The 12,243-nt window shown below is 55.8% G+C and overlaps 2 protein-coding genes across 9 annotated transcripts in view; one reads left to right on the top strand and one right to left on the bottom strand.

Moving 5' to 3' along the window:
- TJAP1 (tight junction associated protein 1) overlaps positions 1-4,513 on the top strand; it is a 40,680-nt gene extending 36,167 nt beyond the window's left edge. For all 8 annotated transcript variants that reach the window (XM_027641432.1, XM_027641430.1, XM_027641436.1 and 5 more), the window contains one exon: positions 568-4,513. In XM_027641432.1, the coding sequence (XP_027497233.1) occupies positions 568-1,884 (1,317 nt within the window). In that variant the 3' untranslated portion in view covers positions 1,885-4,513. The remainder of the gene's footprint in view (positions 1-567) is intronic.
- Positions 4,514-5,782: 1,269 nt separating this feature from the next.
- On the bottom strand, positions 5,783-12,161 carry LRRC73 (leucine rich repeat containing 73). Its single transcript, XM_027641440.1, has 6 exons — positions 11,589-12,161; positions 10,954-11,114; positions 9,806-9,928; positions 8,528-8,628; positions 7,780-7,963; positions 5,783-6,239 (listed from the first exon to the last, which is right to left on the bottom strand). Exons 1-6 carry the CDS (start codon positions 11,858-11,860, stop codon positions 6,169-6,171), a joined length of 912 nt encoding a protein of 303 aa, XP_027497241.1. The 5' UTR covers positions 11,861-12,161; the 3' UTR covers positions 5,783-6,168.
- Positions 12,162-12,243: the final 82 nt, after the last annotated feature.

The raw sequence follows: 12,243 nt of genomic DNA, 5'->3' as shown, positions 1-12,243 counted from the left end.
GCAACTTTGGTAATAACCCCACATTTGCCTCTCTGAAATGGAGAGAGCAAGGAAGTGGGGTGACATGGTAGAGTTGGTTGGAACAAGGGAAGGCATCGATCCTGGTCTGCGGGCAGGCTGCCAGGGCAGCATGGCTGCAATTACGCATTCAGGGAGCACTGTGGATCCCAGCACTGGGGGCTGTAGAGTCACTGCAGTGCAACCACCGACTGATTTTCCACAGATCAATAGACTCCTTCCTACCATGCACTGGCTGGGCCTTGTCTCTGCTCACAGGCATGTGGGACTGAGCCCATGTGCCATCTTTTCTTGTTCTGTTTGCCAAATGGGGACTGTGAACCACGGCCTAGAAGCATGACTGGTGTGACAGCTAGAGAGCCTTGGCAGTCCCTCATGGGGCAGGTTTGCTTTGAAAAGAGATAGCTTTCTCAAGGCAAGGTAGGTAAACGTTAGGGTCAAGATAAGGAGTACAAAGTACACATGAAGGTTGGTTGGAAAAGGGAGATTATTTGGAACTAAATGGCTTGCATGGGAGCCCCCTTCTAATGTCTTTTTCCTTTTCCCTAGCTTCCCTATGAGCTGCAGGACATGGTCAATAAGCATTTGCACAGCACTCAGGAGTCTGCAGGCACTGGTCAAGAGGCAGCCCACACCTTGGCACCATCTGATGTTGTGCCCACCTCAGTCATCGCCAGAGTCTTGGAGAAACCAGAATCTCTGGTTCTGAATTCAGCCAAGTCTAGCAGTGGCAGCTGTCCCATGGCGGAGGATGTCTTTGTGCATGTGGACATGAGCGGAGCCCCTCCTGATGCCTCCAACAGCTCAGGGCAGACAGGAAAGGAGGGAGGAGATGCGGGGAAACAGCAGAATGGTGGCTGCAAGCCACAGAGTAGCATGGAAAGTGTGCCTGAGGATGTGCCTGCCTTTGAGAAGTTAAGCCCATACCCTACTCCCTCACCTCCCCATCCTATGTACCCAGGGCGCAAAGTGATTGAGTTCTCTGAGGACAAGGTAAGGATCCCAAAGAACAGTCCCCTGCCCAACTGCACGTACGCTACGCGCCAGGCCATCTCCCTCAGCCTGGTACAGAGTGAAGACGAGAGCTGCGACAGGCACCGGACACTCCCCAGCAGCCCTGCTTCAGAGGGGCACCGTTCAGCCTCCAGCTGCTCCTGTCAGCAGTCCCCCAAAGCAGCCAGAGCTCACGGATCTTCCCAGAGCAGCCCATTCAGCAGCCCTCCCCAGATCCCGAGCGCCTTTGCCAGCTCTGCCAGCTCTGAGGAGGACCTGCTGGCCAACTGGCAGCGTATGTTTGTGGACAAGGCACCCCCCACCTCCGAGCGAGTGCTGATGAACCGCACTGCTTTCAGCCGTGACACAGCCCCTGAGCTCCAGAAAAGGTTCAGCCGCTCCATGCAGGAGCTGGGTAGGGCAGCCTCGGCTTACTCAGACGGTGAGGAGTCTGCGCAGAGCTGCAGCTGGACCGTGAGCCGGGACTCGAGTGTGGACACAGACAGCACTGAGTCCAGAGCCCGCAGGAGCCATTTCTCCTCAGACTATGGTACAGATTTCTCCCAGGATGAAGCCCAGAAGCTGTTGCATGAAAGCGGTGGAGGCAGTGCTGAGCCTGAAAGCCCCTCACCAGAGAAGCACAAGGACTATGTGGACCTTGGCTTACCTGAGAGCCCAGCTGAGGAAAGAGAAATACTTCTCCAGGGAAACAAGGAGAGCAACCAAGGAGGTGCCCAAGAGGAAAGTGGAGAAGGCAGGGTCAAGCCTCCCTTCAGTCGGATGCACCGCAGCCCCAAGAGGATGGGGGTCCACCACTTACATCGCAAGGACAGTCTGACGCAGGCCCAGGAGCAGGGCAACCTTCTCAGCTGAGGCAGAGCAAGCAAGAAGCGACCACACGCTGCAGAGCTGTGGGATGCCTCCATCAGTCCACCTGAGGGAGAAACCTCCCTTAGTACCCTCCTCCCAGAGGGAGTCTGCTCTGAAATTTTATATTTATTCTCTTCCTTTTGCTACCTGGAAGAGCTGAGGTTCCCCTTCCCTGGCACCTCAGACCCACAGTACTAGCACATGCAATGTGCAAAAGCACACCCACTGCCCCGACATGCTCACAGCTCTCTCCACAGCCTCACACTGGTGCCTGTACCAGAGCTAGTTCTTGGTACCCCTCCTCCTGGTGCCTGTGCCTCTTTACACCCTCATCCTCCTTCCCCCTTCCCACTCAGGTACCTGAGGCCCTGGGTGCTCTTGTGCTGGTTGCCCACAGCTGCTCTGCTCTCTTTTTTCTTGTGCCAACAGGGCAGACTGCCTGTGTGGTGGCGTCTGATTCCTCGGGAGCCCCAGAAGCCATGAGTGGGGCACAAGGACTCTCCCAGCGGATGGCTGTGTGCCATGGGGATGTGCTGGGATTCCTGGTATCTCATTTTTCTGTTGGGTTTTCTTTTTCCCCAGCTGCCCATGGGGTTGTTCTCCAGAATCTGCCTCTGCGGATTTCCAGCATTGGGCTCAGCACCTGGTCCCCACAGAGGCAACGCATGGGTGCTGCCTGCTGAGGTGGTTCGGGGAGGCATTGCCTGCTGGGCCCTGGGGTTTGTGTTTGTGTGTCTCCTCCCTCACACCTCTTCCCCTTGCTCTCTGTGCTGTTGTTTTGTTTGAACGGTGCTGATGCTTTGCTCTTGGGTGGGCTTCTTTCTTCTTTCCAAGCCTTTGGTTTTGAGGTGTATTGTTTTTTCGTTCTCCCCACCCCGCATAAACAGACACAGCCGCTGGCAGCCGGTCTGATGCCTGCGTTGAGGGTGTGTTGAAGAGGCTCAGCTATCAGAGCTGCGCTTCCCTCTGATCCTGGCCTCCAGCCTGTAGAAACCCCTCCAGACTCAAGAACAAGGTCTTGCCCCAGGCAAGCAAGGCGTGAAGGGTGGTACTGGCTTTTCTGGGCAGGGCTTGGTGCAGGGCCAGCAGGGATGCGAGGGCAGCATGCTGAGGAGCTGCTCCCTGTAGATGCACTACCTCATGGCTTGGCAGTAGCCCTCTGCCAGGGTCTCCTTGCACGTCCCCTTCTCTGGGGGGCTCCAGGCTGGCTCTGGTGCCTCTGGAGCCTTCCCTTCTGGGTGGGGCTCTCTGTGTGTTTTTCCTAGCGTAGTGTGATATTGTGTGACTTTTCTTCTCAGTCTTGTGTGCTCATTGTCTGCTTGGGGGGGGAGGGAAGGGGAGAGGTCTGTAGATGTAGGTATTTTTTGAGGGCTTACAGAGCCCAGGCCTCCTGTTTTAATTTTGTCCTGTGCTCTTGTCTTTCTGGTGTTTCTTGGCTCTCCTGGGAGTGCGAGGCAGAGAACAGCCCAGTTCCCTGCACCACACCCCCTTCAAACCCCACCGTCTGCCCTCAGTCTGCTATCTGGTTTTTGAGTTGGGTTTGTGTTGTCCTCCCACCCTACACAATGAGGGCTCTTCACTGGGCTGGAGGAGAGCACCCCTGTCTCCATGAGGGAGCTTCTGTTCATATGCTTACATCAAGATGTACAGCCGAGAGCTGCCTGAGGGCCCTGCTCCTTTCCCCAAACCCTGTCTCTGCAAAGGGCTTGCAGCTTGCAGCTGGGGCCAGCCAGGGCTTCAGCTCAAGCCTGGAGGCTCCAGGGCCAGTGAAAGGGAGCTGCAGGCCTCTCTGGCAGTTATGTAGGTTGCTTTACGTACCCTGGCTAGAGCTGCTGCCTACACACTCACCTTGTTTCCTGCCACCCTCTGGTGGGGAGGTGGGACTCGGTATTTCACTGCAGTATTTTGCTTGGTCCTTGTGCAGACAGGCTGGTGCTGAGAGCAGGAGCCTCCTCTGAGCCTGCAGAGTGTTCATCTCCCCTGTCCCAGTCATGGTGGCAGGGTCCTTGTATTTGCTGTCATCAGCTGCTCCACTGCTGCATTTCTTCTGTTCTGCAGCATTGCTGAGAGTTTGCACCTGCAGCAGCTGTCAGATCCTGCCTCATGGATGTCACCTGGGGTTGGATGCTCACTGAGCGAGCTGCTCTGGCTCTGAGGCTGCTGGTGGCCTGCAGTGGGGAAGGCATTGCCCCTCAGGGCTCAGCCCCATCTCCCCTGAATCCTGGCATGCTGGTCAGGGGATAAAAACCTCTCTTGCTGAGGCAGCTGGTGCTGATGGTGCTGGGCAGAGCCAGCCTCCCTCTGCTTTTGGTCAAGGTAGACTGAAAAGCAGAACAGTGGAGGGGTGGCAAAAGAGTGCCCAGAGCCTCGCCAGACAGTTGTGCTTTGCAGCATTAGGCTGCTGGCAGAGGTTGAGAGGAAGCAGTGGCCTCAAGGAGCAGAGCCTTCTCCCCTTGGGCACGGTGCCCTCTGCATTCCTGCCCACCTCCAGCAGTATTGGCTCTGGGGCCTTGAGCTCATCCCACTTCCAGTGTCCCAACTCCAGACTGTTAATCTGTAACTAATGTGTTTTTTTCTGAGATTTTCAAACTGATGTATATTTTAAGACCAGAAATAAACTATTTTAAAAGTAGATGGCAATGGCTGTAGTGTTCTTGATGCTGCTTAAAACCCGGACTGAGCATGTGAAGGAGCAGAGCTGCTCAGGGTACAGTGTCCCAAGTTTGCTGAACTGTGTGCCACCTGTTAGCTCTCAGAGAGAGAGTGATCTTGTGACCTGTAAGCACCCTCAGTGTTACTGGTAAGATTCTGCCTACCCCTTTTCAAGTGTTTTGCTAGCTGTCCTGGCTGTGTCTTGGCAGACTCTCCACCTGCTGATCTAGAGTAGGATGAGGTGTAGCTAATCCTTTTAATAGTTGTTGGGTTTTATAAAGTCCCAGCTCTTGGAATCAGCTGAGAGTATCAGTTCTCCACTTCAGAAACTGAGTTATGTGGAACCATGCAACATACCACCTTGCTGGAATTCCTAAGGGGGTTATAATTCTAGAGGAGGTATTTTGTGTGGGGAGGATTGAGGTTGATTGGACATAGCCCAGGCAGAAAGTTGTCCAAATATGAGACAGAATTCCTGCAGGATGCTGTTACGGACACTTGGAAGTGCTTCCTTTTTGTGTTGAATGGTGCTGCACAGGTCAGAGGGCTCTGATGAATTTTCTTCCATCTCCCATGTTATGCTGTGCCTTTCTGACCTACATATATGCAAAGCGCAACACAGGAAGAGTTTCTTGTTTCTTTGTTCCCATAATTAATGATATTATTCCTTGTTCCCTTGAGTAGCAGCTGCGGCCACAATTTGATCTTCTAACCTAATCTGAGCCTTGAAACACGATCTTCCTTGTCTGCTCCAGCAAGGGGACGCTTGGCCGAGCAGAGCAAGCCGCAGTGCTGATGCGGGCTGAAGCCTTCACCAGAGGGTGCGCCGCTGGGGCCAAGCTCCCTGCAGAGCCAGACTAGCCCTGCCCGCTACCTCCTGGGCCGGGGGAGGGCCTGGGGGACAGAAAGCTGGGCTGTCGCCGAGCTCTCCGCAGGGCCGGGCCTGTGGAGGAGCCTCGGCAGGGCGGGAGGGCCGGCGCGAGGGGGGGTGAGGGGCTGCCGCCCCCTGCCGGCGCTCCGGTCTTGCAGCGCCTGCCTGCGCCGCCCCTGCCGATACCTGCCCGCACCTGCCGGTACCTACCGGCTCCTGCCGCCCCTGCCGATACCTACCGGTTCCTGCCGCTCCCTGCCCGCACCTGCCGGTAACTACTGGCTCCTGCCGCCCCTGCCCGCACCTGCCGATGCCTACCGGCTCCTGCCGGCCCCCGCCTCCCCGGAGTCACACAGTGACGGAGACGGACGCTGCCACGAGTGGTGCCACCACGTCTGTGACCTTTATAAAACTCTCATCGCGACAGCAGTACAAGCGATAGAAAGGGCATCTCTTATACACATCTGAATAAATACAGCCTGCGCCCTGCGGGCACAGCCGGGCGTGGGGGGGGGCGGCGTGAGCTACACATGCGGCGACGGGACAATCACAAGCGGCCGACTGGGCGTGTGACAACACAGAGACGTGTGTAGAGATTTGCTCGGACCAGGCTCCGGCGCTCAGAGAGCCGAGTGAGGCGCCAGCAGGAGGTGAAATGTGTGAGAAGTGGGCTGGGGAGCCCAGCGGAGGCGGGGGTCCGGCAGGCACACGCTGCCCCCGCGGGCACGGTGCTCTTCTCGGCAGAAGCAGGCAGGGTAGCCCAGCTACATCTCTGTTTCTGCTAAGAGGCTGTCACCGAGACCTGACGTCATCAGGACCATCTGGGAGCTGGAATCTGTGTCGAGAGAGGGAGAAAACGATGAGCCGTTTGGGCTGCCAGAGAGTACAGAGAGTACTCCAGATGCAGAGGTGAGGATGAGGAATTAGAGCACCGCAGGTGGGAGGAGAACTGCTGAGAGAAGTGTGAGATTAAGTAGTCTGGCCTTGCAGCAGAGTAGAATCGATGCTTGGAGAGGGGGAGAAAGCAGAGACAGCAGCAAGAGCCCAGAGGAACATCAGCTCTGAACCCTGCCCACATACAAGGGATACTGCTTGTGCTGGCCCAGCCGTGCCCTTACCCAGCCCTGCACTCACCGAGTGCTTTTTTGGCTAGAGAGACAGTGTCCAGGTGGGATGGGCTGTCAGGCTGCAAGCCAACCAAGCCCACATAAGGTGGTGGTGCTACCTTCCCAAGAGCAGGGAACACAGCAGGCACTCAGCCATGTTACGGCAGCAGAGGCCTGGAAATACTGACTTTCTGCACAGCATGAATGGAGGGTTTGTGCAGCCCTTCCCTGCCTGCCTCGGGGAGGTGAAGGCAGCTTGCTGGCTCTGTGATGGCACAGAGCACCAGCCAGGAACACTGTGACTCTCCCCACACTGAGTGAATCAGATGAAAGGAGGATGGGCATGCATAACAAGTAAGAAACTCAGTAGGATACTAGTCTCCCAACCAGAAGCCTTTTTAAACAGAAAAAAAATCTGTTTTTTTCTGGATAGGAATGAGAAGATCTTTAGTGGCAGTCCTACACATTCAAAACTGCTGCATGGGAATCTCTGTTTTGGGGATCAATTTTTGGAAACTGGATGCAAAACTTGGACAAAACTGTCACTAAATTATTTTTATGGCTCTAACAAATGAGGATCCAGATGTTTTCAGGCTGATGGAGTGGTTGTGCTTGTTTCCTGCTAGCGTGATATGGGAATTGTGAGGGGGGAAGGACAACTGAAGGTAAAAAAACAACCCCTCAAAACAGCTGGATCACAAGGTAGGAATGTCAATATACAATATCATATATACAAACTATACCAAACAGGCTACTGCTATCTCCATAATATACCTTTTTTCCATTACAAGGAAAAGACAGGCTGTGGCACCTGGCTAACCCTTCACATGTATGGGACGCAGAGATAGGAATAGCTGATGCTGTGCGGATTGCAGGGAGGTTCTGGAAGCAGTGAGGAATGACACAAGTTTTGGCTAGGCTATCTGGCAAAGGCCCCTGAGATCTTTAATGCTCCTGCCCTTGAGTTTTAAGACTTTGCATAAAGATTTCGTTCCTGCAGCATCAGGAAAAACGCCTCAGAGGTACTGTTTCCATTCTTTCCAGCAGCCGCATTGTCCTTGGAGGCTGCCTTTCCACAAGAGGCTCAGCCCAACGCTGTTTAACATGAAGGTCACGCCTGGAGGTTGTATGTATTCCAGTTCATGGGGGGAAAGGACAGATCCCATTCACCAACCTCACCACAAGAAACCAGTGGCACTGGAAACACCCCAGATACTCCAACTCCTGCCTGTCAGCTCCTGCCCACAGCCCAGCTCCCAGAGCTCTTACTGTTTTGGCAGATCCAGGGGTTCTTCTCCCTGGCTGTGACTTCGTGAGCCTCCGTCTCCTCCTCTTCCTCACCCTCTGAGAGAAGGTCAGAGATCTGCTGCTGCAGCTCGGGACTAATGTTGTTCTCTGCCAGGATGAGTGTCCGTAGGGCTGTGGGGTAGTTCTCTACCATGTCCAGCAAGGTCTGGGCGGAGAGTGAAATAAGCAGGCTGAAGCAGCACAAACAGCAGCCAGGCTGAGCAGAAAAAGCATCAATGCTTTGTCTCCCTGCAAATTCCAGCTCTCTTCTTCTTACCTCTACCTTCCCTTGGCCTTGACCTGCCTTCATCAGGCTTTATGAGAGACTGAGGACTTCCCATCTTTCTGTGGGAAAAGCTGAGCTTGGATTTCCTGGCTCTGTCTAAAGCAGGGACTGCTCTACACCCTGTTGCTACCAAATATCCAGGCTCATTCCCTCTTACCGCTGGGAGCTGGGGCTCTGAGGGGAGAGCCTGTGCTACCGAGTCTTGGCCCCTATATGTCCACAGAGCTTTAGCTCTGATCCTCAGTCAAAAATCCAATCCCTTACTTCTTCCCAGAAAACAGCCAGAGGAAAGTAAGAACACCCCTGGGTGCAGGGAGGGAAGGGGGCACATGTGGACTCATGGGGGGGTGGAGGCAGGTGTAGATCCTAAGGCCTCTACAGACATCCCTGTCCTGTGCCACTGAGATGTCAGTGATGCTGTAGAGAAACTGTGGGCTCTCATACCTGGGCTGACTGGTTGGTAAGTCCTGTTCCCTCCAAGTCCAGAACTTCGAGGGTTCGACTGGAGGCCACAGCGACAGCGAGCATCCCTGCCACCTGGTCACCTGTGGGAGAAGCAAACCAGGGCTGTCAGCAGTGCCTGCCTTTCCTCATGTAATACCACATGCCCTCATGGAAACTTCCTCTGAGTATATCTGCCATCAGACAACCTCCAAACCTGTTCCTCAGGGAGAAAAAAGCTGTTAGCTAAAAAAAAGAGACAAGGAAAGGTGCACCATTTTGTGGTTATGGGAACAGTCACTGATTGTCAGGGGGAACACGAAGGAACACAGTGAAACTGGTTTTGTTCCCAAAGGAATCATATCTTTCCAAATCTCCTTCCTACACAAGGATGCAAGGGCCTTTAACAGTCCCTGTAAGGCATCACAGCCACAGAATAGGAGCTAAATACTTCAGTATAGGGGAGGGCTGGAGCCAGACAGAGGACTCTGCACCAGCTGAAGGACTGCCTCCCTGGAAAGGGAGTAAACTTTTGGACACAGCATTAAAGATTGATGGTAGTGAAGAGACAAGACTCCAGTGTGTTCTCCTGACATTCTCTGCTGAGTGCTAAGATGCCATACAACTGTGACACCTTCTCTTAGAGCAAAATCCAGAGTGCTGTCAGATAACACCCTGGAGCCTTTCCTGCCCAAGAGGAGGTACCTGGTCAGACAGAGGGCCTGGAGGGAAGCTCTGTTTGCAGATAGGGTGAGGAGGGGAGTATCCTGCTGATGCTCAGGGAGGCATGGCCTGATCTCCTCCTCACCACCTTGCAGCAGAGCTGGAGAGAGTTTGTTTCTATGGAAACGAGTGCCAGGCTCTCCTCCTCCTCCTCCTCCTCCCTTCTCCTCCAGGAAGATGAAGGGGGGAGCGTGGGGACATACTGCATCTGCCAAGCCAGCTTCCGCACCCGGTTCTTCAGGAACAAGGGCCACATGGAGGGTCGAACATGACAACAAAGGCAATGGAGTAGGCAAGGCACAACCTCCTTTCTGCACCTCCCTGCAGGGTATGTGGCCACTTCATACAACCAGAGCAGGCTTTTCCTACAGGTAAAGGTGCCCAGCAGGGTGAACTTCCTGCTGGAGATCAGAAGGCAAGGAACTGCCCCATCCTACTGTTGATGCTCTACTGCATTTCTAGAGCTTGGTCCCCAGCCAACCACTGGTGCCAGTTGCACAAACACTGAGAGGCAGGAGTGCAGCATCCCCTGCTCCTCCTCCCTGGCCCTCAGCTTACCTAGAGGGTTGTAGTCCAGGTTCAGCACACGGAGCTGTGAGCTGTGAGCCACTGCAATGGCCAGGCGTCCCCAGCCTTTGCTTGTGATGCCTGGGTTGGCGCTCAGTGTTAGCTCTTTGAGGCCTGGAGAAGAGAGAGAAGCCAAACCAGAGCCTTAGGGTCACCAAAGCAGTCTCAGGAGAACTATTTCAGCTCACCAGAACAGCTTTGAGTTTGGGGATCTATGGGTTTGGTTTGCTCTGACAACTGTCATCACGTATTTCAGAGATCAGTGAAATATTTCACTGCCTTCAGCAGTAGCCCTTCATTTATCCATGCTGTGAATGCCCCACTTATCTGCTCCCATCCTGTGTCCTGCTTACCCTAAGTAGCAAACACAATGGAAACAGGTAAGGGGTGTGTGAGACGACTGACTGGGTGAAGAAGGTGACATGAGGTGACAGGTTGGAGAGAGAATAACAAGGACAGTAGGCTCTGAAGCCTGCACCTGAGAGGGGTGGCCAGCAGAGATAACAGCATCAGTGGCATTGTGAGCACACAGAGGAGGAGGTACTGAGAAGAGGTGGAAAGCACTTAGAGAGTCAGGAGAAAGGAGCGGCATTACCTCTGCAAATGCCAGCTCTCAGCTTAACTGGCTCACTGGCCTCACACCACTGAAGATTATTCCCTGCAAAGACCCGAGACTTGGCACTAGGGCTATGACCATGCAACTACACACTCACACAGTGCACCTGCAAGCAGGGACAATTCCCAGACACTGACAATAAAGCCAAGTGCTGAGGTGGGGGCACACGATATATTTATCTATGGTCATTATCAACACTCAAATGCGAAATAAATTCAAAATCCAAGCTGTCCCCTCCTCCAGTTTCAAATGCTCCTGACATGAACCAGAAACAACCTGTTGGTCTCTGAGCTCCAATCTGCCAGCAGGACAGATCAATTACAGAAAGCCCATGCCTGCCCAAGGGAACCACTTCTTTATTGCCTGGCTTTTCTGCTTTACTTAAGTTGGGGGAAAGAAATTCTTCAGCCCAGGCAAACTATAGAGCCTGCCTCCTCCGGGGCTGAGGATTTACTGCTGCATGCATCTGCTCTGTGTGAAAGCTCCACTGATCATTGTGCAGCCCACAGCCCCTGGTGCTTACCGGACTTGGCCCCATCAGGCGGCAGGAGCCCACAGATAAGGTTGATGCCTTCATCACCCAGCATGCAGTCTCCTAGATCCAGAGCCACCAGCGAGGGGTGGATGGAAAGAGCAGGATTGAGGAGGGCCAAGCCTGCATCTGTCAAGGGACTCCCATGGAGGCTGTGCAGGTAAAAGGGAAAATTACTATGGAGCCTTCTTCCTGGGGGCTAACTAACCTGACAGGGAGGGAGAAGCAGACGAAATGAGCTGGATGACAAATACTAACCCTAAGTGGGCAAAAAGTGCTGGGAAGCCTCTGCTGCGAGGATCAGCTGGCCGCTGCGGTGGCCCTCCTCCCCCGACCGGGACGAGGGGGTGCAGGGGATGCCAGCGCGGCAGGGGCAGCCCCACCACCGGGGCAGCCAGGCTGGAGGGCCGGGACTGAAAGCCAGGGCCGTGCCCATCCGGCAGGGGCAGAGGTGGCTCCCTCCCAGCCAGGTGACGGGTAGGGGCTTATCCGCCACAGCGTCAAGGGCATTTTCCCTCCGACAAGACTCAAATTCAAGGGCTGGCCCGGAGCTCCCCGAAAGAGCCGTCCTCGCCCGGGAGGGGCCCAAAGCCCCCCCCCGGCAGCCCCCGCCCCGTTGTACTCACAAGAGGGACTGGACGGAGCGGTTCGTCTTCAGGGCCTCGGCCAGCTGCTTGACGCGGTTGATGTTGGAGACGATGCCCAGGTTGAGGTTGAGCTGGGCGAGGGAGCGGGATTCGGCCACCCCACGGCAGACGTGCCCGAAGTCCCGCTCGGAGAGCTGGCAGCCCCGCAGAGACAGCAGCCGCACCGAGTTCTCCCGCAGGCTCTCGCAGATGTCCCGGATCTCCGCCCCCGACAGCGTCTCTCCGGAGATCTGGATGGACCCCGGCAGCATCTTCCCCGGGCTCGGGGAGCCGCCGATCCCGGGGCCGCGCCGCCCGGGCGCCGGGAGGGAGCCAAGCTGCGCGCTGTGCGCTGCGGGCCGGGGCGGGCGCCGCCGCTGCCGCTGCCCGGCAGTGCCGGCCCGGCCCACCGCGGCCCCGGGGGCGGCACCGCGCTGCCTTCACCGGCGGCCACCGGGCCACCCCGCTTCGCCCGGCGGGGCGGCAGGACCCAGGGGAGCCATCGGCCGGGGCTAATCCGGACCGGGGCACAGCGCCGGGCGGGGGCCGGGCAGCCCCACGGATCCCCGCCCTGCTCCGCCCGCACCTGCGGGGCCGCCCCGCCTCCTTCCGACCGCCGCTTCGGGCCCTCCTACCGCCCGGCAGCCGCCTCTTC

The sequence above is a fragment of the Corapipo altera genome, unplaced genomic scaffold, assembly GCF_003945725.1.
Source record: "Corapipo altera isolate COAL_440 unplaced genomic scaffold, ASM394572v1 48b, whole genome shotgun sequence".
Lineage (NCBI taxonomy): Eukaryota > Metazoa > Chordata > Aves > Passeriformes > Pipridae > Corapipo > Corapipo altera.
The sequence above is the reverse complement of the archived record's forward strand: the minus strand, read 5'-3'. Positions and strand labels throughout refer to the sequence as shown.

Coding starts and splice junctions, on each gene's coding strand:
- LRRC73 (XM_027641440.1), bottom strand. CDS start 11,860: ATGCTGCCGGGGTCCATCCAGATCTCCGGAGAGACGCTGTCGGGGGCG. Junction 11,115..11,588: donor CGCTCCGTCCAGTCCCTCTT/GTGAGTACAACG, acceptor TTACCTGCACAG/CCTCCATGGGAGTCCCTTGA. Junction 8,629..9,805: donor CCTGGACTACAACCCTCTAG/GTAAGCTGAGGG, acceptor CTTCTCCCACAG/GTGACCAGGTGGCAGGGATG.